Source organism: Astyanax mexicanus, chromosome 11 (assembly GCF_023375975.1).
Source record: "Astyanax mexicanus isolate ESR-SI-001 chromosome 11, AstMex3_surface, whole genome shotgun sequence".
Lineage (NCBI taxonomy): Eukaryota > Metazoa > Chordata > Actinopteri > Characiformes > Acestrorhamphidae > Astyanax > Astyanax mexicanus.
The window spans coordinates 49,716,066-49,743,746 of record NC_064418.1 but is presented as its reverse complement, the minus strand read 5'-3'; the positions used below and the strand labels follow the sequence as shown (position 1 = coordinate 49,743,746).

The following is a 27,681-nucleotide window of genomic DNA, read 5'->3' as shown; positions in this document are numbered from 1 at the left end:
GCTGTATCCACAATTTCTATCAAAAAGACTTAATGAACATCATACATCACATAAAACGTCAATGGAGCGTCCCAACCTCTGGGAATTCCACAAGGTAAATAAATAAAAGTAGGACAATACAGCACAAACTCAGAGATCCTTTGGCACTTGTTTTATTGTTGCACAGTGTAGACAAGAGGAACAGAGGGGGAGAAAGTGTGTATTTCCAATGTTGACTTTGTATTAGGTAACAAAAATGAATAGTTAATGCCATAGTTATACGTATTTAGCTTCATATCTATTAGTGTGTCTTCTTTGGTATAAAGAGTAAAATTCAGGTAAATGGTTTTGGATGGGCTGTGCTGGTTTTTGCAGGTCTAGGTGGTTGAAACTCTGGTCATCCAGGCAGAAACATGCTCTCTGTTGGAAGTCCAGCTGTTTTCAGTTAAGTTTTATGGATTGGATGACTAGCATCATTATGATCATACTGGTTGAAAGCAGTGAACGCAGCACAGACTGCAGGTGTAAACAGCAAGGAGCAACAGAGACGGCATTTGTTCATAGCTGTGGTAATTAGCATTATCTGGCTAGTATAAAAATACAAACCAACCAAAGTTCGTTTTTATCGGCTCAAATAGTGTTGATGTTAAAACACCCTAAAACATCCATCCAAATGTCTGCTCTTACCATTCTGTGAAGTAGAAACCAACACTAGAACATCCTAACCCAGAGAAGCAGATCAGTTCTGAAGATCTGGTGAAGTGGACAGGATGGGCGTGATTGTGAGGTCTAACTCTTAAAAGTGGGCGTGACCGAATAAGGACTAATAACGCTAATAAGGAAGGTGATTGAGCTTTTTAACCAGCATAGCGTCCATCAGTGTTACTACCGTATTTTTCGCATTATAAGGTGCACTTAAAATCCTTTCATTTTCCCAAAAATGGTCAGAGCGCCTTATATATAAATTCTTCAGTTTTTCAGCACTGAGACTTTAGCAGCATTAGCATTAGATGTTAACCATGCTAAGCGCTAGCTCTTTCACCATTCAGAGGTGAGAAATCTGGAAATCTAAGCTTACTGTAAATAAACGGAAGTGCTTTACTCTCCCAAAATTTTTAGGAGAAAAATCTGTGTAGATTAATATCCAGCACTCGTTTTTTATATGAATTACAGTTTTTTTATTTAACTTAGCTTTACAGGTCTCGCCACCCAGCTACTAAAGTAGTAGGGAAACATGGCGACACCCCTGTTTCTTACTAGTGTCACATAATGCGCCTTATAATAATCTGGTGCGCATTACAGTGCGTAAAATATGGTAACTTTACCAGACTCTATCTTTGCGTAGGCCATCTATTATTTGTTCCTTTAATTCAGGGGTGTCCAAACTTTTTTTGTTGGGGGCCAGAAGGAGAAATACATTTGAAGTCACGGGCCACAGACTCTGTAATAAAACAAATAATGAAATATACCACTTTAAATAATACATTTTCCTGATTACTTTCATTTACACACCATTTTACTTGACTTACTAACTTTATCTTTGACAGTGTTGTGTAAACTAAGATTTTTCAAATTGATGTTTAATTTCATGATATCTCTTAATATTAAACTCCTTAATTACGGCAACTTTTAGACTCTTTGGCCCGTTTTTCTGAGCTAGAAATGCGCACCCTCTCCGCTTTTAGACTCTTTGGCTCGTTTCTCTGCGCTAGAAATGCGCACTCTCTCCGCTTTTAGACTCTTTGGCCCGTTTCTGACACCTAGCGTTCAAACTTTGAATCTCACATTATAAAAACCTGCTTAACAGCGGGCCAACTTTCATTCTATTTCCATACCTGTCAAGTTTTAGATTTAAAAATAAGGGATATTTTCCTCTGTCCGCTTAAAGCCGTCCCACCAGCCCAACGAAGGTTCAGTATCTCTTACATTTTAAAACAGGTTTACAAAAAATCTAAAATAACCACATGTGAACCACTTACACACTACAATTAGATGATCAGAATCTGAACATGTTGTGGACATTCCTACATATGTCATTCTTTTAATACAGCCAAATTAAATACCCTTTTCTATATCTTTTTTTTTATTTAAGATTTCATGTCTTTTTTGTAATAAATGCACTCTTTTATATGATATATATTTTTTTTATTTAATGGATTTAAAATTGAACAAAGAGTGCACAAATTCTGCAAAATGACTGTTGGTGACCTAAAAATGGTATTATGAGCTTTTACTAAAAGGACATGGACCAGATATATTCCATCAGTAAAAATTAGTCCTAAGTGGCCTACACAATAATTTTTAATTAATACTTCTTCCTTTTGATCACTCCACCCCTGATCAGTTCAGTTAATGTCGGTCCTCTCCACATTTCTAGTTAAACTGAGTCACAAGCTGTAATGTTTTTTATTTTAAAAGGTTTAATCTGTGTGTTTTATTTCGGAGTATTTTTAAGCAGCTATCAGAAAAATCTCATCACAGTTTCCATGATTAGACTACCGTTACCTTTCTTTTAGAAAAATCGCTGCATGTATGTTTTAACATCAGCAGCCCCGACTAGCTGCCTGAACTCACAGCGAGGAGGGCGGGGCTTCCCCACACTGACCCTCCTTGCAAGCTGATTGGCTGTTTCTCCTGAAAGGCGGGACTTTCTCCTTGAACCGGCTCCACGATTGGTTAAGAGACACAGCGCGGTCAGTGCCCTGTCTCCTCAATAATATATATTTTTTTATTTTAATAAAATACGGGAAATTTACGGGAAAATACTAATACGGGAGGACGGCGGGAAAGAGGAGTAAAATACGGTAGTTTCCCGGCCAAAACGGGAGACTTGACAGGTATGTCTATTTCTAAAATACCTCGTGGGCCGCTCCAAAAAAGGAAACGAGCCGCAAGTGGCCCGCAGGCCGTAGTTTGGACACCCCTGCTTTAATTGTGAGACAAATGGTAACAGAGTTGAATTTAATAGGGTTAGTTATTGAAGAACTGGTTTGAAAGGCAGTAGTTTGGATTGGTCAGTGGAAGTTCACTCCATCTGCTGTTCCTCGTTCTGTGACGGCTTCACCTCCACCACTTCTGCTTCCACTTCTTCCTGCTTCACCTCCACTTCTGCTTCAGGTTCTTCCTCTGCTTGTTTCTCCTCCTTTATCTCCTCCACCTCTTCTTCTTCATTCTTGCTCAATATCTTCTCCTCCTCCTGGACTGCAGCTTCCTCCTCTATTATTACATCTCTTCCTCGCTCCTCTTCCTCCAGCACCTCCTCCACTGCTGCACTCTTTACAAGAGATTCCTTGTTCTCCTCCAGGACTGCAGCTTCTTCCTCTCCTCCATCTCTCCCTCGCTTCTCCTCCTCCTCCTCTTTCTTCTCCTCCTCCTCTGCTCCTCCGTTAGCAGTGTTTAGCTTCGGCTCGCTGTGAGACTCCTCCACCACCACCGCCTCCCTCACCTCCTCACTGCTCTCCAGTGTTTGGGATGGAGTTGGGAGGGGAGGTGCAGGAGGGACAGGGGGCGCTGCAGAGACAAGATACTAGTTAGGTAACTACATACCATAATTTCTGGGTGGTACTTTTTTAATATTTATACAGCTCTGGAATATAATCAGGAGGAAGATGGATGATCATAAGCCGTCAAAAGCAGTGTGTAAGACTGGTGGAGGAGAACATGATGCCAAGATGCATGAAAAAAAACTGTGATTAAAAACCAACCAGGGTTATTCCACCAAATATTGATTATTTCTGAACTCTTAAAACTTTATGAATATGAACTTGTTTTCTTTGCATTATTTGAGGTCTGAAAGCTCTGCATCTTTTTTGTTATTTCAGTCATTTCTCATTTTCTGTAAATAAATGCTCTAAATGAGAATATTTTTATTTGGAATTTGGGAGAAATGTTGTCTGTAGTTTATAGAATAAAACAACAATGTTCATTTTACTTAAAAATAAACCTATAAATAGAAAAATCAGAGAAACTGATTTAGAAACAATTTTTTTTATTAGTGGGTGTGGATAACATTCAATAGCACAAAAATGGTAAATGGTAATTATTTGTTATTTAAATAACACTTCTTATGAAGTAGAACCTAATTTAATTACTATATTCATTTGATTTAAACAACAGTTTTTACAATTTTTGCAATTAGCTAATTCGCTAGCTAAATTTGATATAAAATTTGTGTTTCTTTCACAATTTTTTAAGGCTCCTTTGGAAATGGTTTATAAATGGTCTATGAGGGAGTTTATTAATTGTTAATTATTAGGTTGTAAATACTTTATAAACCATTAATAAGTAGTTACAACAAATAAAACGTATCCTACTTTGTTTTTTTTTCCATCAGTAAGCATTAACATATCAGCTGAAAATATAATTTTAGCCATTTTATGTTATTTTAATAAACACCACGTTATGGTTATTGGATAAATGATTAACCTGGGTAGTTATATATTATTAAAAGCTATTTTAATGAGTGCTGCCTTATGGAACAGACAAAGTAAGATGGGACTGGAGACCAGCAGATACTTCTATAGGCAGTATAGTGTATTTTTTTAATAATTAAAGTCAGTGTTAATGTACCTGTTGCACCACTTTTATCTCCCTGATCTCTTGTATTTAATTACGCCCCGTATAATCTGCTTCTGCTCCTGCTGTAATGGTTTAACAGCCAAGTTTGTTCATGAGAAAATGGTTTTCGTGTTTTAATTGGGTGTTAAAACCTCAGAAGTTTAATGAGCTGCGAAAATGAAGAGGAATGTCTGGCAGGAGGACAAGATAAACACACACATCTGCCAAAGTGACGGGCGAGGATTCGAGAAAGTGATGAGCATATGACATGACAAGAGAACTTACCAGCGTTCAGAGCCTGCTCCAGAGAGAACTCCACACTGTAGAGAGAGAAAAGATTTCAGGGGTTAATTTATCACCAAAAAATGTACATTTAATGTGCAAATCTAATAATGCAATAAATAAATACATGCATTTTTTCACTTTTTTAAAAATGTAAAAAAAAAATTACTCTGTAGGTAGAAGTATAGATACTAGTGTTTAATAAAATACTTTTGTAGAAGTTGAAGTATCAGTTCAACAGTTCTTTTTACTGTTAGTGTAAAAGTACTGGATACAAAACTACTTAAAGTATAAAAGTAAAGGTAATGTAAGAGGAAAAATAAAGTAATTAAAAACAAAAGTTCTTAATTGCACTAAAAACTCCTATATTGCACTAAAAATGAGCTGAAATGAAATAGGAGTAATGAGGCTACTTTTAAAATGTAAGGAGTAGAAGTAGAAAGTCATCTGACAAATAATTACTTAAGTAATTTCTACTTAAGTAAGGTAACAAAGTATTTGTACCTCATTACTTGACCTCATTAGAGCTGAAAATTGGTTAAATTGGTAACAATTGGTTTAGAAACACCCTTATTGCTAGAAAGTTAAAAAATAACTCCAAACAATACTCCACATATTTACGTCAGAAAAATATGTTTTAACTTTTAATAAAGTACAAATATTTCAGTTAGAAATACTTGAGTAAACTTAAAAAACAAAAGCCTGAAATCCACTTAGAAAATACTATATTTAATAGTACAATTAAGGGTACCACTTTAAAATAATAAGGGTTTATAAATGGTTTTCAATTAGTTTATTAATGCATTTAGGTTGTAAATGCCTTAAAAATCATTAATAAACAGTTATAACACATACATAGAAAGGGCAACAATGACCTGTTGTTTGCCAATAAGTGATATATTGTTGCCCTTTCTACGTATGTGTTATAACTGATTAACAATGATTTTAAGGCATTTACAACCTAATTAGTAACCATTAATAAACTAATTGTAAACCATTTATAAACCCTTTATAAAGGTAGTCTTATTTTAAAGTGGTACCGAATTAAGTACTATAGTCAAGTACAATTACTCCAGTTGAAAAATACTTAAATAAATATATTTATTAAAGAGCTACAGATAACAGTCTGTGATTGGTCAGATCTGCATTTTATGCTTAATTAGTTAGTAGTGTTCCATGGTAAACTGACTCATCACTCACAGGTCATCCTCAGGTACGCCGGTGTTCCCGATTTTGTCGTTGGTGTCTTCAGGTCCAAGGTCACTGTCCTTGAGATCACCATCATCATCGTGCGTGACAGGACCCTGGATCTTTTCACCATCACGTGTCCCGGGGCCATTGACACTGGTGTCATCACGTTTACCAGGGCCTTTGATGTTGGATTGATTGGAATCATCCCATGCACCAGGGTCTTGTATTTTGATAGTGATTTTGTCACGTGTGCCACTGCCCCTGACACTAGTGTCTTCGCGTGTGCCAGTGCCCCTCACGTCTCCACCTCTACGATCTCCGGTGTCTCTAAATCCGTCGTCCTGCACCCCGGTTCCCTCCAGGAGGCGATGGTAGGCCCCGATCTCCTCCTCCAGTTTGGTTTTGATGTTGAGCAGGGCCTGATACTCCGCCCCCTGCCGCGCCACCTGGCCGTGGATCTCCCCAAGCTCCGCCTCCAGCTGCTGCACCGTGCCATTGTGGTGGTTCATCTCCTGAGCGTAACGAGCCGCCGTGTCCCTCAGGTTGTCTTCCAGTGAGTGATTCTGTGGGGCGACAGGAACGCTGGTGTTTGATTGAACACAGACACGCCTCGTGCATTTATGCAGAAAATGTGTTAAAACTAATCAGAGCTTAAACTAGAGACGATTTACTGTTCAGTTCTGTGCAAAAACATCTGAACTCCTGAGAAAATTCTACTAAAATCTATTTTTTATATAAAAATACTTAAGTACAAGTTAAAATACTCCAATTAGACAACAGTTTAATAAAAGCACACATATTTTAGTTAGAAAATACTTTCGTAAAAGTACAAAAACTTAGGTTAGATATACTTAAAAAATATTTAAGTAAAAGTACAAATACTCCACTTAAAAAATACCTGATACACTTCCATAAAATATAAATACTCAGCTTAGAAAATAATAAAGTAAAAATAGAAATACCTCAGTTAGAAAGTACTTGCAAATACTTCAGTAAAAGTACAAATACTAAAGTTAGAAAATAATTGAACATATTTTCATAAAAGTACAAATATTACACTCAGAATATATTCTAGTAAAAGTACAAATACACCAGTTGGAAAATGCTTGAATATATTTCAATACAAGTATGTATACTCCAGTTAATATAAATAATATAAATATAAATAATAATATAAATAATATAAATAATATAAATAATATAGTAAAAGTAGAAATACCTCAGTTAGAAAATACTTGCAAAAAATTCTCCACATATTTAAATTGTACTAAAGTACAAATATTTTAGTTAGAAATACTTGAATAAACTTCCAAAAAAGTAAAATACGCCACTTAGAAAATACTATAGTAAAAGTCAATTATTCCAGTATGAAAATACTAGCGAATACTTCAGTAAAGGTACAAATATTTAAGTTAGAAAACACTTCCAAATACTTAATTATCATTACAAATACTCCTGTTAGAAAATACTTGCAAATACCTCAGTAAACTTACAAATACTGTAGTTAGAAAATACTTTAGTAAAAGTACAAATACTCTAGTTAAAAAAAAATATTTCAGTACAAATAATCAAGTTAAAATATTTCCACATACATCAGTAAAATTGTAAATACTTTAGTTAGAAAATACTTTTGTAAAAGTTTAAATACTCCAGTTAGAAAATATGTCTGTAAAAGTACAAATACGTAAGTTCAACAATAGTTCAGTAAAGGCAGAACTGAGAAACATTGTCTTGGACTTTTTTTTTATTAACAAGACCATGTTAACCCACATGCTGCACATACTAAACAGGCATTCTTGAGGAAGGTACTGGACTGGTACTGGATTGGTATTACAACAATATGGCTAGTTTTATGTAGGACTTTCATGTGAAGTACTGGTGGAATTTAACATTTTCATAAAGTGTCTTTTTAACCAACAAAACCAGTTTACTGCTGAGATCCAGAGTTTAGAGTCATTTTCCGCTCAGATCTCAGTTTTTCAGTAAGGATGAAGTGAAAACTGAGCTGGAGTAAACAGAGTAAATGAAGTAAATGGGGGCTGAGTGTGGATGAGTTTTCACCTTCTTCCCACTTGAAGGTTAACCCTTAAGACTCCAGTACCCACACCCACATACTCTCTGTAACCTGAGTAAAGAGGTTCTGTTCCAGGAGAAATCCCCTCCTGGATCTATTCATACAGCCATGCTGACTTAAAAATGACTGCATTCCCGAGTCTGGATTACACCGAGTATTGGGCTGCATACTTGTATTAATACACTGTAAACCTGGATACGTTGAATTTACATTTGTAACTTTAAAAAGTACAGTAATTATTTACTTTACTTTAGTTTTTCTGTTTAATTTCATTTAAGTAAAATACATATTTGAAATACTTTTGAAAAATGGAAAGAAAACGCTAAAAAAATGCTTGCTCTTATAGCCTACAACATAGAGCCCAGGCAGTTAATCATAATATACAGCTCTTGAAAAAAAGAGCACTTAAAAATGATGGGTTTCTTTGATTTTACCAAATTAAAAACCTCTGGAATGTAATCAAGAGGAAGATGGATGATCACAAACCATCAAACCACCAAACTGAACTGCTTGAATTTTCGCACCAGGAGTAAAGCAGCATAAAGTTATCCAAAAGCAGTGTGTAAGACTGGTGGAGGAGAACATGATGCCAAGATGCATGAAAAAAAAAACTGTGATTAAAAACCACCAGGGTTATTATTCCACCAAATATTGATTATTTCTGAACTCTTAAAACTTTATGAATATGAACTTGTTTTATTTGCATTATTTGAGGTCTGAAAGCTCTGCATCTTTTTTGTTATTTCAGCCATTTCTCATTTTCTGTAAATAAATGCTCTAAATGAGAATATTGTTATTTGGAATTTGGGAGAAATGTTGTCTGTAGTTTATAGAACAAAACAACAAAGTTCATTTTACTCAAACATAAACCTATAAATAGCAAAATCAGAGAAACTGATTCAGAAACTGAAGTGCTCTCTTCATTTTTTTCCAGAGCTGTATAAGTTTACCTAAGGTTAAATAAACTTTGGAAATATCCAATTTTACCTAAAACAAGACTAAGACCTGCTTTTATCTGAAGCTGTGGAAGCAGTTGCCCAACATGTTGGAAATATAGTGGAAAGTTTCCTCTGTGTTGGTGGTCTGTAAAGCTCACTGCTCCTGAACCTGTTCCACAGGTCCTGCTGGTTTAAACTCAACACAGTAATGTGATCTCAAGGCTTCCTCTGGTCAAATAAAACACACTGAGATCATCAAATTACCATCAGTGAAAACTGACAGGATGTCAATAAGATACCAAAGCTTTCTATCATCTATTAAATTACAGAGCTCATATAAAACAACGGAGATTTCAGTACAAGACCTGATTTCCAAATGACTCATTCTGTATCTTGTGAATTCTATTTAGTTTTACTTTAGTTTTAAAGATGGAAGTTTAAGGTATAATTCTATTTTTTAGGCTTTATCGTGATGAATGGGTGGAGTTAAACTACAGTAGAATGAATGAGCAGGGCTCAACTTTTGCGGGATGTATGGGTGGAGCTAAACTACAGTAGGATAAATGGGTGGAGCTGAACATCTGTAGGCTAGATGGGTGTGGCTAAACTTTTGTAGAATGTATGGGTGGTTCTAAACTACAGTAGAATGAAATAAGAATGAATGGGTGTGGCTAAACTTTTATAGAATGTATGGGTGGAGTTAAACTACAGTATAATAAAGGGGTGGGGCTAAACTTTTGTAGGATGAATGGTTGGAGCTAAATTCCTGCAGATGTAATAGGTGGAGCTGAGCATCTGTAGGCAAGATGGGTGTGGCTAAACGTTTGTAGAATGTATGGGTGGAGCTAAACTACAGTAGCATGAATGGGTGGAGCTAAACTTTTGTAGGATGTATAGCTATAGCTAAACTACAGTAGGCTAAATGGGTGGAGCTAAAGAGGTGAGACTAGACTTCTGAATCTAATCTGATTTTATTTTTATTTTTAATACATTTTTATTTATAAAATGATTTAATTCCACAAAACACTGTATCATTTCTATTTGTCCACATGCTATGAAATGACACATAGAAATGTAAAATTATGCAAATTAATGAATCAATAAAACATGGATCAATTTTAAACTGATCACACTGATCGGTCTGAGCTGAACTGAACTACAGGTGTGTAACTGAAGGTGGGAGGGGCTGAGTGTGTTCAGTCAGGTAAACATGTCTGTGGTAATGTAGCATTATCTGTGTGTGATCAGTGTGTAATAGCAGTGTAGAGTGTGTGTGTGTGTGTGTGTGTGTGTGTGAAGCTCTGGGTTCAGTGTGTGTGTTTTACCATGGTCCGTAGAGACTGCAGGTCGATCTCCAGCACCTGCTTCTGTCTGCGCAGATCATTCAGCTCACTCTTCCCCTGCTGCAGCGTCTCTGTGCTTTTACTCACCTCCGACGCTACGGTGTCAAACTGGGACCAGAAATTAAAAACATTTTATATAAAAAAATGTATATAAAACAGGTACAAAAAAGAAAAACACAGACTAGAACAGTTGCTATGACTGAAATAGTCATATTCTGAGTCATTCGTCACTGCTGTCTCTTTATATTTTTTTATATACTCAAAAGTGCTTAAATATTCTAGTTATAATTCTATATAATCTCATTTTTATTTTTTTAACCCTTTCAGACCTGAATTTTGATTCAGTGAAGGAAACATAATAGTGTTTCTGTAATGCACACAAAACTAGACCAAGGTAGCCTGGAGGGAATAACTACACACTGACGGTGATATCAGAAACTGGTGTAAACTGACCCAGTATAAACTGCTGTAGGATGAATGGATGGAGCTAAACTGCTGTAGGATAAGAGACTAAAGCTAAACTGCAGTAGGCACAATACATGAAAGGGTGGGGCTAAAGGGCTGTAGGATGAATGGGTGGAGCTAAAGTGTTGTAGGAGGAATGGGTGGAGCTAAAGTGCTGTAGGATGAATGGGTGGAGCTAAAAGGCTGTAGGATGAATGGGTGGAGCTAAAGTGTTGTAAGAGGAATGGGTGGAGCTAAAGTGCTGTAGGATGAATGGGTGGAGCTAAATAGCAGTAGGGTGAATGGGTGGATCTAAACTGCTGTAGGATCAATGGGTGGAGCTAAACTGCTGTATGATAAGAGACTTAAGCTAAACTGCAATAGGCACAATACATGAATGGGTGGGGCTAAAGGGCTGTAGGATGAATGGGTGGAGCTAAACTGCTGTAAGGTATTTTAATCGATAATAACAATAATGCTGATCCTGGTGATTTAGTTTAGCTCCAGTCTTGATTAAAAACTACAATTCATTAATTTCATTCATTCATTAACTCTCTAAAAAAAAAATAAAAAAAAAGGCTAGAATTTCCCCTCGGGGATCAATAAAGTATCTATCTATCTATCTATCTATCTATCTATCTATCTATCTATCTATCTATCTATCTATCTATCTATCTATCTATCTATCTATCTATCTATTTGTTACAACTTTTGTCAGAAAAGAAAAAAAAAAACAGATTTTTATGTAGAAAAATAGAGAAATTACCAAAAACGTAATTTATTCATTCAGTTAGACAAACAGGAAATACTAATTTGTGTTTCTGACCTTGGTTTGGTACCAGGCCTCGGTTTCCTCGCGGCTCTTATGCGCTGCCTTTTCGTATTGTTGGCGAATTCTGTCGATAATTTCGCCGAGGTTGTCGCCTTTCTTCGGTTCCATCTGAACATCAACACTGGAGCCTCGGATCTGTCCTTGCAGATTAGCCACGTCCTTATAGAGGAAACACAGGAAAGGTTACAGAGCACATTTTGATGTATTTCAACATTAGAACCCTTCCACTTACTGGCCATTGACCCATTTATATAATTGAACTTGATATAGTGGTGTTAAGCATAATGCCACTCAACTATAGAGTGGTTGCCAGCAGATCTGTACTTGTCTGACTGCACTGTGCTGAGTGTAAAGTTTGGTAGAGGGGGGATCATTATGATTATGGTGTGGGGTTGTTTTTCAGTAGTTGGGCTTGGCCCCTCAGTTGCAGTAAAAGTAACTCTTATGCTTCAGCAGACCATAAGATTTTGGACAATTTCATGCTCTCAACCCTTGCGGAAACAGTTTGGGGACGACCCCTCTTGTTTCAACATGACTATAGCAAGCTCCATAAAGACATGGATGAGTGTTTGAGAGTTTGGTGTGGAGGAAGAACTTGAGTCCTGACCTAAACCTGATTGAACACCTTTTGGATAAATGATCAAAAAACTCCCATAAACACACTCATAGACCTTGTGGAAAGCCTTCCCAGAAGAGCTGAAACTGACATAGCTATAAAGGCAAGTCATATTAAACCTTATGTTACTCAATTTCACATGCATGCAATATAGCGATTTTGTCAATATAATGTATAATACATTGTGCTTCCACTCAGTGGCCACTTTATTAGAAACCTGTTATTTGTGCATTACCTCCTGGTGATTTTTGTTGAGGTGGATCAGCTCCTCTTTCAGAGATTCGATCTCGCTCTCCAGCTGCATGCGGCTCAGGTGAGTCTCGTCTATTATCTTACGGAGATTTGCAACGTCCTGGTCCACGCCCTGCCGCACACCATGCTCTGCCTCATACCTGACCAAGCAAATCAGTACCACACACACACACACACACTTTACTAACCCAGTAATCCAAGTATATCCAGAGCTGTGTGAGTGTGGGACAGGTAACATGGCAGGTAGGTGTAATTACAGCTGTGTTTAGACAGATTGAATCCTGTCCTGAGTTAAATTACACAGTCTGACTGAACCCTCAACTTAAACTGTGCTTTTAGTCCATCTGAGACTAATCTCTGTCTGAACTGTCCTCCCTCTGTGTCCAAATGTGGAAAGGGATATTACAGAAATTACAGATATGACTAAAATCAAATAAACATGGTCAAAATGAGAAAATTGGATGGAAAAACATTTCAATAAATAAGTTTTAATCCATTTTACCAATTTTTGTTTCGTCACCTCTGCCTTATCACAATCGGAAATTTAGGAAAAATTAATCTTTTCTTTATTTTCTGATTTTTCCATTTTTGTATTTTGCAAGTTGAACATCAGATATGTGTGAAAAGACACAAAAAAAGGACAATTCTAAAAAACGAGAGATTCAACTTTTAATTTTTCTTTAAATTCTGTTTGCAAAAGTCTGTTTGAAATCAAAAACTAAATCATTGAAAAGTTGAATGAAAAATAATTTAAATTAGAATTAAGCTTGATACAGCCAGAAAAATAATCTGCTAAACATTAATCTGATCAAATGCTATTGCTAAGACATTGTTTTAAGATCTCTGCAGAGATTACCTTCCCTCTTTTTGTTATTTCATGCAATGTACAGTAAAATAGCGCATTCATTAATCTCAACAATGAAAAAAAAAACATGAGAATAAGCTTCAGTCTAATTACAAAGATTCTAATCTGTAAAATATTTAAATCTGATTGGCTAGTAGCCATGTGACACCTGTTATACTTCTGTATTCTGTATTTAACTAAGGCAAATATTCACACAGCTGCTAAAAGGCGCTTTAAAAGTAGTCTAAATCTGATGTCTATTTTAGTCTGCTCACACTATCATTCAAATTGATCTACAACTCTGGAAAAAAATGAAACCACTTAAAAATGATGAGTTTCTTTGATTTTACCAAATTGAAAACCTCTGGAATATAATCAAGAGGAAGATGGATGATCACAAACCATCAAACCACCAAACTGAACTGCTTGAATTTTTACACCAGGAGTAAAGCAGCATAAAGTTATCCAAAAGCAGTGTGTAAGACTGGTGGAGGAGAACATGATGCCAAGATGCATAAAAAAAAACTGTGATTAAAAACCAACCAGGGTTATTCCACCAAATATTTATTATTTATGAACTCTTAAAACTTTATGAATATGAACTTGTTTTCTTTGCATTATTTGAGGTCTGAAAGCTCTGCATCTTTTTTTTTGTTATTTCAGTCATTTCTCATTTTCTGTAAATAAATGCTCTAAATGAGAATATTTTTATTTGTAATTTGGGAGAAATGTTGTCTGTAGTTTATAGAATAAAACAACAACTTTTTATTTTGTATTATAGCTGGGTTTAGCCCTTTCTTTAGAAACACAGATACTGATACTCTGATACCATTTAGTTTAAACACTGAAACCCTCACTCACTGCTGTCGTCCATTTCCCTCCTCATGTCTTTTATTGATCATATTGATAAAACATTTATAGTTCAGGTTAAAAAAAGTAAGTTTCTGCATTGATTGCTAGTAAAATATGGTCTGCCTGTTACACATTTAGTTATGCACATGTTTATTTAATTATTAACAGGTTATTAACGAGTTATTAACAAGACAAAACATCTTACTTGACTTTAAAGTCGTCAGCAGCCAGTCTGGCGTTATCAATCTGTAGCATGAGGTGGCCGTTATCCAGGATCAGCTCTTTTAGCTGTGCAGGAGAAATAAAAATTAAAATATTCACCTTGTATTTTACTTATATTGAGTTTGACACTTTTTACATAATCTAAATATAAAATAAAATTTAAATATAATAACCTTATCTCAATAAGACATGTTTGCACGAACTGATAAATTAATAAAAAGCTTAATATTACTCTACACATCAAATATGTCATTTTATTAAAACTATCTATATGTATTTAAGATTATATCCTCCTGAGATCCAGATTTTTGCTGTGCATTTTTAATTTCTCCTAGCTATTTGAGATTAAAAGGACCTAACAAGTGTAAAATCTAAACATTGTACAGGAACTTGTTTATTTTAACATTTAAAAAGGATCCCTGCCAAGTGGGATCAGAAGGACCCAATTAGTCCAAAACTACATTTTAAGTTTTCTGGAGTAGGTAAATGGACTAGTTTTAAACATAAAATTGAAAGATAATTTTATCTGGCCCATTAGATAAGTCTGGACTGGCTGTAAAAACCTTCGACTGGGATTCCCGGCTTCTTGTTTTCAGTCAGTTTTTATGTAACGTGTCCCGACCACTAGGTGATTAATGTTTTAAAAAATTAAGTATTATGGTGCAAAGAAGCAGAAATGACATGTCCCCATATGAGGACGCAAGGTCTCAAGAGGATATGTTGATTTAAACACTAAAAACACTTAATATAATCACTAAAATAAGAATTAAAAAACTTGCAGAAGCTTATAATCATTAAAAAAAACTGGGGAAAGATAGAATTTGAATAGAATAAAATAGAATTCAGCTTTATTGTCATTGCACGTGTCGCAAGTACAGAGCAACGAAATGCAGTTTGCATCCATCCAGAAGAGCTTAACAAAAATATATATGTATATTACAAATGTACAGTAAATTTCTGAATGTTTTGTAGCTATGTATAAATTAGTACAGGTTACGAATATGAATATATAGACTATAATAAATTATAAACATGACGTGGTATAAAAAGAATAAATAAATAATAAAAGTATGTATAATAAACAGAATAGATTTACACAGTATATACACAATAGTGAGCAGAATATATAACAGGAAAAAAGGAGCTGGTAATTAGTGTAAAGTTTGTGTAAATTATTGGTGTGTGTTGGAATACAGTCTGTGGAAAGATGTCCTGTTTTGCAGTGTGTGAAGCTGAAACTGATCCCAGTACAGTGCTTAGGTGTTTTTAAGGTGTGGCAGCCAGAACACAAAATTAGTTAAACAAAATATCCTGCCCTGTTTTTACAGTCAGATCGTCTCAGCAGCAGAGATATCACCTGTGTGGTGTAGTTCTATCTTCTTCTAAGGTTTTAAAACTACTTAAAGTATAAAAGTAAAACAAAGAAAGAAATGTATCTTTTCTTTATTTCCTGATTTTTCCATTTTTGCATTTTGCCAGTTGGATTATAACATCAGATATGTGTTACAAAACACAAAAACAGAACAAATCTAAAAATCTAAGGGAGAAAAAATTAAGCCATTAGGAACAAAAGCTTAGGCCACGCCCACAGAGTCCTATAGTGCACTATTACCCCCCCCCCCCTAGTAAAACACATTTTACTAAAAGCCATAATGACTATAAGGTCAAAATATTAAAATGTTAATGTTAATAATAATATAATTTGAAATTTTGCACTAGGCTGTTCTCTATAGTGTTTCAGGTGCATATATGCCCCATTAAAAATGAATGTGTTTTACATATTTAATGGTATATGTCCGAATTATATATGTTTATTCTTCTCTACATCCAATCCCAATCAGATTGATTCACTCTATCTGGATGGAGAGATTTATCTGGATAGGGGTTTTATTAAACGATGAGAAGCCGGAATTAAAACCAGCTGAAATTAAATAAATAGGAGTAACGAGGCTGTTTTTATATTTTTAAAATGTAAGAAGTAGAAAGTTCAGATAATTGTGTGAAAATGTAAGATAATTACTTTATTATATATATTTATATAAAGTAAATATATATATTTTTTTAAATTTGTACTTAGAAATAATATTAAGCCATTAAAACACCAATAAAATCTCTATTTTCAATTTTATGTAAAACAATGATGATTTTATAGTGATGTGCATATTTCTCCATAGTTACATTAACAATTTAAATAATTTAATTATATAATCATTTTCTGGAGGCTGAAATTGCTGGGGTCAAATTGCCCCCCAAACATAATACATGTTACTTTTGTTAATAACATAAAATATTTTTTATTCTAAATGTTTTATATTACAAAAGGTTTCGCTTAAAAATAATATAAATACATTTAAATACCAATTAGATCTCTATTTTTAATTTTATGTGAATGAATGAGATTTTATAGTGAAGTGCATATTTCTCCATAGTCACATTACATGTATTCTGGTTGTAAAATGTATTTTTTATATAATAATTTTCTGTAGTTTAAAATTGCTGGGGTCAAACTGACCCCAAACAAGAAAGGTGTTATTAAATTTTGACATAACAGGAGAGTTAAAGTATACAAAACCTAAGATTTCTACTTAAGTAATGGAACAAAGTGTTTGCACTCTTGACATTTTATTTACTTACTTCTTGTAGAATACTACTATTCCTAAATTATCATTAGCCACAATATATAAATATTAAATCTATATATATATAAAGTTATAATGATGTAATCCGAGATTTTCTGACCTGTTCCCTCAGCAGTGTGATGGTCTTGTCGTACTGGGTCCAGTCTCTCTCTCCTGTGGTCCTGCTGCTCACTCTCTCTCTGATCTGAGCCTCCAGCTTGCTGTTGGCCTCCTGCAGAGCTCTCACCTGCGCCAGGTAATCAGCCAGCCGTGTGTTCAGACCCCTCAGGTTCTCCTTGCTGTCCATGGAGGAGCTGGACCCTCGGGAGCCGGAGACGCTCAGGCTGGAGAACGAGTTCATACCGAACGACATGATGCCCTTACACACACTCACACACTGATACACAGTCAGCGAGAGAACGAGGAGGAGATAAGAGGAGCTGCAGGTTCCTCCTGCCTACCTGTGCAAGTGAGGAGGGGGGCGTGTCCAGTGCCTTTTATAGGACACACCTCAAACCAGCCCCTTGGTCTGGGTGTGATGAGTTCTATTCAAACTGATAGTGGCTATTCCCTATTCCCTATAATAACTTTCTTAAAAGTAATATTCTCTTCAAAAAAATCCATTTATTTCTACTGTAGACTGAAAACATTTGGGTTTCACATAAAAAAGCAAAAAGAAAATGAGGCAAAAGATCAATGTTTCAGCTTTTATTTACAGATATTAACAGATATCACCTTCTCTCTGAACCCACCCAATATCCTTATGAGAAACGTACTGAAACATGCATTGGATTATGCATTTATTTAGTTAGATGAGTAAAAAAAAAAAAAAAAAAAATATATATATATATATATATATATATATATATATATATATATATATAAAAACAGAGCTGTAGTTATCTATGGGTGAAAAAAAACAAGCAATTGTGAAGCTGAGAGAAGATGGAAAATCAATCAGAGCCATTAAAGCACAAATATTGGCCAGTATATAGCTAGTACAGCCATTTGGAATGTCCTGAAGAAGAAAGTCGTCACTGGTGTATTAAGTAACAGGTATATGTCGAACAGGTAGAACAAAGAAAACAACAGCAGTTCAAATCTTTCTGAACCCACCCAATATCCTTATGAGCAAATACTGAAACATGCATTGGACTATGCATTTATAGTTAGAAAAGTAAAACATATGAAAACCAAAGAGTTATGGTTATCTACGGGTGAAAAAAAACAAGCAATTGTGAAGCTGAGAGAAGATGGAACTTCAATCAGAGCCGTTAGAGCACACATATTTGACAGTACACGGCCAGTACAGCCATTTGGAATTTCTTGAAGAAGAAAGTCGTCACTGGTGTACTAAGTAACAGATGTCAAACAGGTAGACCAAGGAAAACAATAGCAGTTATCTGTCTCAACCCACCCATTTTTCTTATGAGCAAAAAAGTGTTGGAACATGCATTGGACTCTGCATTTAAAGTTAGAGGAGTAACAAACATGAAAAACAGAGAGTTATTGTGATCTATGGGTGAGAAAAAACAAGCAATTGTGAAGCTGAGAGAAGATGGAACATCAATCAGAGCCATTAGACCACAAATATCTGCCAGTACAACCATTTGGAATTTCCTGAGGAAGAAAGTCATCACTGGTGTACTAAGTAATAAGCAATTGTGAAGTTGAGAGAATATGGAACATCAATCAGAGCCATTAGAGCACAAATATTGGACATAACAAGTACATCCATTTGAAAGGTCTTGAAGAAGAAAGTCGTCACTGGTGTACTGAGTAACAGATGTCAAACAGGTAGATCAAGGAAAACGACAGCACTTAACAGTAAAAAAAACAACTATTAGTGACATCAGAAAATACCTCCAGAGGGCAGAAATAAAGGTATCATAATCTACTTTTCACATTTTTGTTCATGAAGAAATTTACAGAAGCTTCAGCAGAAGAAGAAGGCTGGAAAAGCCTGAAGACTGATTATAGACTGATGAGACAAATATTAACCTCCACCGATGTGATGGAAAGACTAAAGTCTGCAGAATGAAAGAATCTACTCATGATCTTAAACAACACACCCCAGCTCATCTGTGAAACACAGTGTGAGTAATGGCATGGCTTGAGCTTGCATGGCTTCTTCTCTGATGAGCTCATTAATCTTCTTTACTGATGATGTCACACTTGATGGCAGCATTGCAATGATCTCACCCAAAACACACGATCAAAACTATAAATGAGCATACCTGTCAAGTTTTAGATTTAAAAATAAGGGATATTTTCCTCTGTACACTTAAAGCCGTCCCACCAGCCCAACGAAGGTTCAGTATCCCTTACATTTTAAGACATGTTTACACACTACAATTAGATTATCAGGATCTGAAATGTTGTGGACATTCCTACATGTTATTCTTTTAATACAGCCAAATTAAAAACCCTTTCTAGATATTTTTTTTTTTAAAAATAAGATTTTATGTATTTTTTGGCATAAATGCACTCTTTTATATGATATATATATTTTTTTTTATTTAATGGATTTAAAATTGAACAAAGGGTGCACAAATTCTGCAAAATGACTGTTGGTGACCTAAAAATAGTATCTCGAGCTTTTACTAAAAGGACATGGACCAGATATATTCCATCAGTAAAAATAATCATTTTTAATTAATACTTCTTTCTTTTGATCACTCAACCCCTGATTAGTTATTTTCGGTCCTCTCCATATTTCTAGTTAAACTGAGTCACAAGCTGTAATTTTTTTTATTTTAAAAGGTTTAATCTGTGTGTTTTATTTCGGAGTATTTTTAAGCAGCTATCAGAAAAATCTCATCACAGTTTCTATGATTAGCCTACCGTTACCTTTCTTTTAGAAAAATCGCTGTGTATCCAGATATGTTTTAACATCAGCTGCTCCAACTAGCTGCCTGAACTCACAGCGACGAGGGGCTTCCCCACACTGACCCTCCTTTGCAAGCTGATTGGCTGTTTCTCCTGAAAGGCGGGACTTTCTCCTTGAACCGGCTCCACGATTGGTTAAGAGACACAGAGCGGTCAGTGCCCTGTCTCCTCACTAATATATATATTTTTTTATTTTAATATAATACGGGAAATTTACGGGAAAATACGATTACGGGAGGACGGCGGGAAAGAGGAGTAAAATACGGTAGTTTCCCGGCCAAAACGGGAGACTTGACAGGTATGTAAATGAGATCATCAGGGGAAAGAAATGAAAGGTTTCAGACTGGCCTAGTCAATATCCAGATTTAAGAGCATGCATTTGAATACCTGCTAAAGAGGAGACTGAAGGGAGTATCCCCCAAAACAAAAAACAAGTTATTGCAAGTAAAGGATTTGCAACTAAATATTAAGTCTTAATATTTAAACTTTAATCTATTTTAGTTTATCTGTTCCTATAGTTTGATTGTAATAAAAATAAGAGGTGGGGTCAGACAGAAAGTGCTATCTTTTGAACTGTGTATCAGATCCAAGTATAAATTCCTGGAAATAAAAGCTGAAATATTGACTTTTGCCCCGTATTCTTCTTTTAATATCAAACCCATATACAGAAATAAAGAGATTGGCCTCAACGTTACAATACTTTTGAAGGGGAAAGTATATTAGTACTCTGTAATACTCTTTACTCAACTTACTACTCTTTAATCAGTACCCTGTACTGAATACAACACATTACTATACATCTCTGTTTACTCACTTCTCTTTTCAAGCCACTCTTTATTTCCTGCATACTATTTACTACAGTATCTATCCGTTTTTGTCTATTTACATCTCCTTACTCTTTACTCATGACTTCTGACTTTCTAATCCCTGCCTACTATTGTCCACACCCACATTACAATCACTATGATGTTATAATAGAGATCTGCTGCCTCCTAGTGAGAAATGTGCTGTAGTACCTGCATTAGAGGTTCAACTAGGCCATTCCTCTTTCCAGAAGCCAGTTTACAGAATATTTGAGTATATGTTTGAGTTGAGTTGTTGCTCATTTATTGCTATATCTTTATCCTCAACTCCAACTCTGATCACGCCACCTGATACACCCTGATAAAACACTGAATTGCCTGATGGATTTTATTTGATGGAAGTTGAAACTCACAGGAAGATTGCTCTATAATAAGAGGAAAAATGATATGAAGAGATGTGCAAAGAAACAGACAAATAATCATTGCTTTGAGGATTGAAGATTTGATAGCATGCAACATTCTGTAAGATTAGTGAGGTAGTGAGCTGTTGGATGATCACCATCACCAAACTCCTCAGTTCTTCTCAAAATTTATGGATGGAGCTTCATCATTCCAGAGAATGCAGTTCTTCCTCTGCTCCACACTGTTATTTAAGGTGGACATGTCCAGGTAGCTGCACCGTTAAAATAGCAATCTGCCAAAGTCAGAGCTCACCTGACTCTTAAAGAGAATTGCAAGTGACACTCTGATTCTGAATCTGAATCTCATTTTGAATTAAGATAATTAGTACATGCCTTTTGTGCTTTGTTTCGAGCCACGCAGGGAGTACTTTTCCTGTCGTTACGATAGCAAAGACACACTGACACACTGACCTAAATCAAGATGCACGGTGCATGGTTGATGGCTCATCTATTGATCACTAAAAAAGGCCCCTAGTACTGAGAACTAAGTAAAGGTTTTTTTAGGGAAACACCTGTTTGAACCTGTTTGATCTGGAACAGCACTGTTTTGACAGGAACAGCAAGCGGAAAGAACCTCAATCAGATCTAAAGGTTAGCGAGTCGTAAGAGCTCATCTTCACCGTTCCCATCGGATGCAGGCCGAGCGCAGGAGCGCACTCTATCACACAGCTATAGACACATCGATCACATCAAACACAAGCGCCTGAAACAGTGTTTGGAAAGACCCCTCACCTCCGGCATCAATCTGCAGCCTGTTTCTTCACAGCAGGGTCTGCTTCTGCTCACTGGGAGCCTGATTATCTCTGAGGTGTGGAGCCTAAAGCTGGTTGTTTTCAGGTGTGAAGGTGTAAATGTCCAATAGTCAAAGTCAAAGTCAAAGTCAAATTTATTTGTCACATGCATAGTAATACACAGTATGACCTGCAGTGAAATGCTTGAAACAACAGCCTGCTCACACAATATTATTAAGCTAAATTTTAAACTTTTAAAATACACAATTTAAAGTGCAAAAATTCAAATGTGCAAAATATCTAGGTAGAAAAACAATATAAAACACAATATAAAAACCTGCAATAACCAAAACACATTAACAACAGAGAGAGAGGAAGAAAAAAAAAGGGGATAAAATTTACTTTAAGTAATAATTTAAAAGGTCCATAACAAAGATAACTGTGTGTGTATGTGTGAGTATATGTTGTACATATATGTGCATATCCACATTACTGTTAATAAAGGTCCAGTGTATTTATACCTGTAAAAATATTCAGTATCCTAACCTCTGTCCTCATTTAATGCACGAACAGCATATGGAAAGAAACTGCTCCTCATTCTCTCAGAGTTAGATTTCAGGGTTCTGAAGCACTTTCCTGATGGTAATAGAGAGAACAGTCCATTATTGGGATGACTGGGATCTTTCACAATTTTTCTGGCTTTGGTCAGGCACTGCTTCAATAGAGTCAGATCTGAGACGTCCCCTGTCCTGCGTATGTTTTTTGTCCAATCAAAGCAATCAAAAAGACTTGATCAGATGTCACTACATGTAATCACTAGGGTTCAATTCCTGGTCTGGGTGACTGAATGCTGAGCTACACCAATAAGAGTCCTTGAGCAAGACTCCTAACACTACACTGGCCCACCTCTGTAATAGAAATAACCTTGTAAGAGGTAAGGCTGCTCTATTCTAACAGGACAATGCTTGTGCACATGCTGCTGCTATTTCAATAGCGTGACTTTAAGTTACTATAAAGGTTCTTTATTAATTCAAAGGTTCTTCGTACTGCATTGTCAAACTTTGGCTTTGCACAAAGAATTCTTTGCAACACCTTTATTTTAGGGAAAGTAGGGCACATTAAATTCACTATGAAGAACAGTTTTCTTTTACAAAACGTGAGAAATTAATTAATAACAAAAAAAATTATATTGCATGATACTAGGTCCAGTCCTTTTACCATTTTGCATGTCAGTGTAAATCCATTGCACTTAATAAATAACCCTTGGAAAAACTCTAAACTTTACCCAGCAGTTATTGAAGTTAATTTACCACTATAGGCTAAATAATTGTTTATCAGTGCTGGATCATGAACTGCAGCAAAACAGACCACTGCCGTCTGTGTCCTCAGGATAACACGTGATCTCTCTCTGTAAGTTAAAAGTGGGCAAGCTGCACTGATTTGGGTAAAAGCTCTGCAAAAGTACAGTTTAATGTAATAATGCAATTTACAGTCATCCAACTCACTAACTCACTTCCACTGAATCTGATCTGATCGGTTAAATTTATATTAATATACAGCTCTGGAAAAAAATAAGAGACCACTTCAGTTTCTGAATCCGTTTCTCTGATTTTGCTATTTATAGGTTTATGTTTGAGTAAAATGAACATTGTTGTTTTATTCTATAAACTACAGACAACATTTCTCCCAAATTACAAATAAAAATATTCTCATTTAGAGCATTTATTTACAGAAAATGAGAAATGGCTGAAATAACAAAAAGATGCAGAGCTTTCAGACCTCAAATAATACAAAGAAAACAAGTTCATATTCATAAAGTTTTAAGAGTTCAGAAATAATCAATATTTGGTGGAATAACTCTGTTTTTTTAATCACAGTTTAGTTTCATGCATCTTGGCATCATGTTCTCCTCCACCAGTCTTACACACTGCTTTTGGATAACTTTATGCTGCTTTACTCTTGGTGCAAAAATTCAAGCAGTTCAGTTTGGTGGTTTGATGGCTTGTGATCATCAAGTTTTCAATTTGGTAAAATCAAAGAAATTCATCATTTTAAAGTGCTCTCTTATTATTTTTCAGAGCTGTATTTATTCATATACGGTAACACAGGATACACTTTCTCATTTAAAGTTTGGATCTCTCCAATACTTCTGAATGAGACGTGTATTCTCCATAATCAGAATGTCGTCTATGGCAGAATAAAGCAGGATAAATTCTTTTTAATACCCTTGATTTCAGAAGAAGCAATGACTCAGCAGGCGTCCCAGTATTTTTGTTAATATAATATATTATAATTTCAGGTATGGGTTCCCCGAAAGCTCGTTATTACAAAGATAAAACCCTTTTCTACCAATAAAGATGTTCTAAATAACTGGATCCTGCTGATTCAGAACAGGAACACAATGAGATTAAGAGGTTCTGAGGTAAAACAGATGAAGCTGAAGCAGAACATCACTGCTGGTGTGTGATAAGCCTGAGCCTGCTGACGTATTAGAAGCTACTGCTGTTATAAAGCACTTCAGTTAAACTCAGTTATCATAGTGTCTAGATATGGTCTGTCCTGAAGCTACAGCTGTTCACCTGTTCTCTACTCTGCTGTTCTGTACAGATGAATGATACGGCACTGAGAACGGGAATGGGAGGCGTATCGCAAACGTTATCAGAAACAGAAATCAGACAGCTTTTGTGTTATTAAAGCTTCATCTTAACTGCTAAAGAGACACCAAACATCTAAGAATCTCAGTGTTTCATGGAAAACACAGCTCTGATTAATGAGGAGATCTTTTTTCTTTTCAGTGTACAGTTTCCCATGGATGTACTGCTCTGGAAAAAATAAGATTTCACTTAAAAATGATGAGTTTCTTTGATTTTACCAAATTGAAAACCTCTGGAATATAATCAAGAGGAAGATGGATGATCACAAGCCATCAAACCACCAAACTGAACTGCTTGAATCAATTTTTGCACCAGGAGTAAAGCAGCATAAAGTTATCCAAAAGCAGTGTGTAAGACTGGTGGAGGAGAACATGATGCCAAGATGCATGAAAAAAATTGTGATTAAAAACCAACCAGGGTTATTCCACCAAATATTGATTATTTCTGAACTCTTAAAACTTTGTGAATATGAACTTGTTTTCTTTGCATTATTTGAGGTCTGAAAGCTCTGCATCTTTTTTTTTGTTATTTCAGTCATTTCTCATTTTCTGTAAATAAATGCTCTAAATGAGAATATTTTTATTTGTAATTTGGGAGAAATGTTGGGAAAACTGATTCAGAAACTGAATTCTAATTTTTTCCAATTTTTTATACCAGTTTATCCCCATTTGCTTCGTCAATATTGGATGAATATAAGCTGTGTTCCTAAGTAATGTATCTGTGCTTCAGACTCTCTTGTCTGTCCAGTGTTTAAAGTACAGCTGTAAGCATTTCGGGAAGCTCTCTGATTAAAACCTGCTAAAATAAACATCTTATATCTTCATCTCTTACCAGATATATAAACACAAAGACGCTAAAAGCAGAGGAGTGAGTTCCACTCCCTGAACCTTCTCCTGCACCTCCACTGAGCCCAGCATGACCAAGGATGGCAAAGTCAAATCGCAAAGAAATGATCAGAATATTACAACATTAAAATACGGTTGAGTTTTTTAGGCATCTATTATTTTTATATAGTTAGATTAGTAACCAGCATGAAAACCAGAGCGCTGTCTATGGGTGAAAAACAACCAATTTTGAAGCTGAGAGAAGCATTAGAGCACAAATATTGGTCATAGCCAGTACAATCATTGGAATGTCCTGAAGAAGAAAGTCGTCACTGGTGTACTAAGTAATCATTCTCCAACTAAGCAGCATCATTCACCACCAAACACTATAATTCTCCACCAAACCCCATGATGGATATAAACTTGTTAGCTAACTAGGTTTTGATGCCGCTCCTGACTAGAATAGATAGGATTTATATTGATAATAAATTTAAAGCATTATCATACAGCACTAATTTATTATTTGATTCAAAGTTAATGTGAAAATTAGTTTTAAAAATGAAGAATGCAGAATTTTTTGGAAACTAAACACTCTAATTGTAAAAAAAGCAAGGAGTAATTACAGAGTTAATAAAAATAAATAGAAATAATGAAATCCTTAGAATGCTTCTCTAATAACGTAGGTGAATTATGGGATATGATAAAAGTAGGCAACAAACATTTTTTTTAAATATCAGAGTAAAAGAATAAACCAATTAAGGAATGATAAATCTAATATTTTAATGATTATATATATATATATATATATATATATATATATAATGATAATATTATGAAGTTACAAGTTGGAATTACTGGGGATGAATTATTAAATGCTTCACTATTTATATAAAACAAATAAAGAAGTATCTGGGTGAGGAGGAAACTGAACTGAACTGTTATTCTGAAGAGTCTGGCAGCATTCAGTATTTTACTTCAGGTGATAAGGAAAGAGGACAGGAATGTAGAAGTGTGTGTGTGTGCGTGCGGTTGTGGGGGATCAGTGGTAAATTAAATTACTCATATATTCCCAGGCGTACATAATCCAGAGTCTGTTATGGAATATGATGATAAAAATATCATGTTTTGTCTGCTGTTATGGGTTTCCCCTGAAACTCTTCTTATCAGACGTAATCCCCTCCCTCTCCGTTTGATACCATTAAATACCTAGAAGAAGCCTGCATTCAATCAACATCAGCAAATTGAATGTATAATATGGAAGGAGTTAATTCCATACTTAAGTTAGAAATGGGCGAAAACCTTATATGAATGCTGTATTACAGTAATTCTGCTTTATAAATGCAAAAAAAAAATAATAATGACCTTCAATGCTGAAATGTGGTTTAGCACAGGGCTTTGTTGTGTGTAGTTTGTCACCCCGCCCCCTTGTTATCTTCCCCAGGTGTTCCTTGTTTACATGCCTTTACAAATGCAGCTGGTGTAGCTGTAGCTGGTTTTGTATTGATTATCCTTATTCAGTTTATCTATATACAGATTTACTTCTGTTTCTGTTGGTATTTTCTTCTTTTATTTCTTGTTAGTTTGTTAGTTGTTTTCTATATCCTAATATCCTGATCTATATCTGCCTACAAGTCTGAAACATTACAAAATCATTGATATTTAGATATTTATGAGCATTATATTATATTTTGATCATTGGACCACTTCACATAGATAAAAATGTATGTGTCAAAATAGAAATCAAACCAAAAGAACAATCTAGAGAATAACATTCGTAATGTTACTTTTAATTCAAGCTGTGTTTTACTAAACATGTTCCTACGTTTTAAGAGTGTACAAGTGTTATGTTTGGGGTAGGTGTTGGATCCAAGTGCAGAGCAGATAGGGAGATTTGTATAATGAATATATAATTAATATATTTGTATATATATATTTATATATTTATATGGATATAGTTCTATTATTTATTATTCAGTTATAGTAATGGTTTTGAAATAATAATGTTATAGGTGTTGTGCTTAAGTAACTGTTTCTTCAAGGAGTTTTGAGAATGGGTGGGAAAAATACCCCACAAGAGGTGTGAAAAAGGCGGGAAACAAAACAAAGGAAATGCCAAAAAATAGCATTTCCTTTTGTGGCTTTCTTTTCAGATCTCTTTTCTTTTTTTGAGATCTCCTTTTCTTTTCTTTTCTCTTCTTTTCTTTTCTTATACCCTCTGTTACCAATTACTCCTCTACAAAGGTGCGACAGGTAGGTCTGGTTTGACTGAGGTTTA

At 35.2% G+C, this 27,681-nt stretch overlaps 1 protein-coding gene and 1 long non-coding RNA gene across 2 annotated transcripts in view; both read right to left on the bottom strand.

Moving 5' to 3' along the window:
* The window catches only part of LOC125804967 (uncharacterized), a 193,138-nt gene that overhangs the window by 16,601 nt on the left and 148,856 nt on the right, over positions 1–27,681 (bottom strand). The gene's annotated exons all lie outside the window — the stretch shown is intronic.
* LOC103025419 (keratin, type I cytoskeletal 18) lies at positions 137–17,520 on the bottom strand. The gene is made up of 8 exons (XM_049485079.1): positions 17,166–17,520; positions 14,410–14,492; positions 12,492–12,648; positions 11,635–11,799; positions 10,347–10,472; positions 6,019–6,572; positions 4,822–4,856; positions 137–3,489 (listed from the first exon to the last, which is right to left on the bottom strand). Exons 1-8 carry the CDS (start codon positions 17,415–17,417, stop codon positions 3,005–3,007), a joined length of 1,857 nt encoding a protein of 618 aa, XP_049341036.1. The 5' UTR covers positions 17,418–17,520; the 3' UTR covers positions 137–3,004.

What these genes read in the sequence shown, in the direction of transcription:
- LOC103025419 (XM_049485079.1), bottom strand. Translation starts at nt 17,417, where the DNA reads ATGTCGTTCGGTATGAACTCGTTCTCCAGCCTGAGCGTCTCCGGCTCC. An exon ending in TCAACAAAAATCACCAGGAG is followed by an intron (nt 11,800 to 12,491) that starts GTAATGCACAAA and finishes TTCCTCTATAAG; the next exon opens with GACGTGGCTAATCTGCAAGG. An exon ending in GGCGTACCTGAGGATGACCT is followed by an intron (nt 4,857 to 6,018) that starts GTGAGTGATGAG and finishes CTCTCTCTACAG; the next exon opens with TGTGGAGTTCTCTCTGGAGC.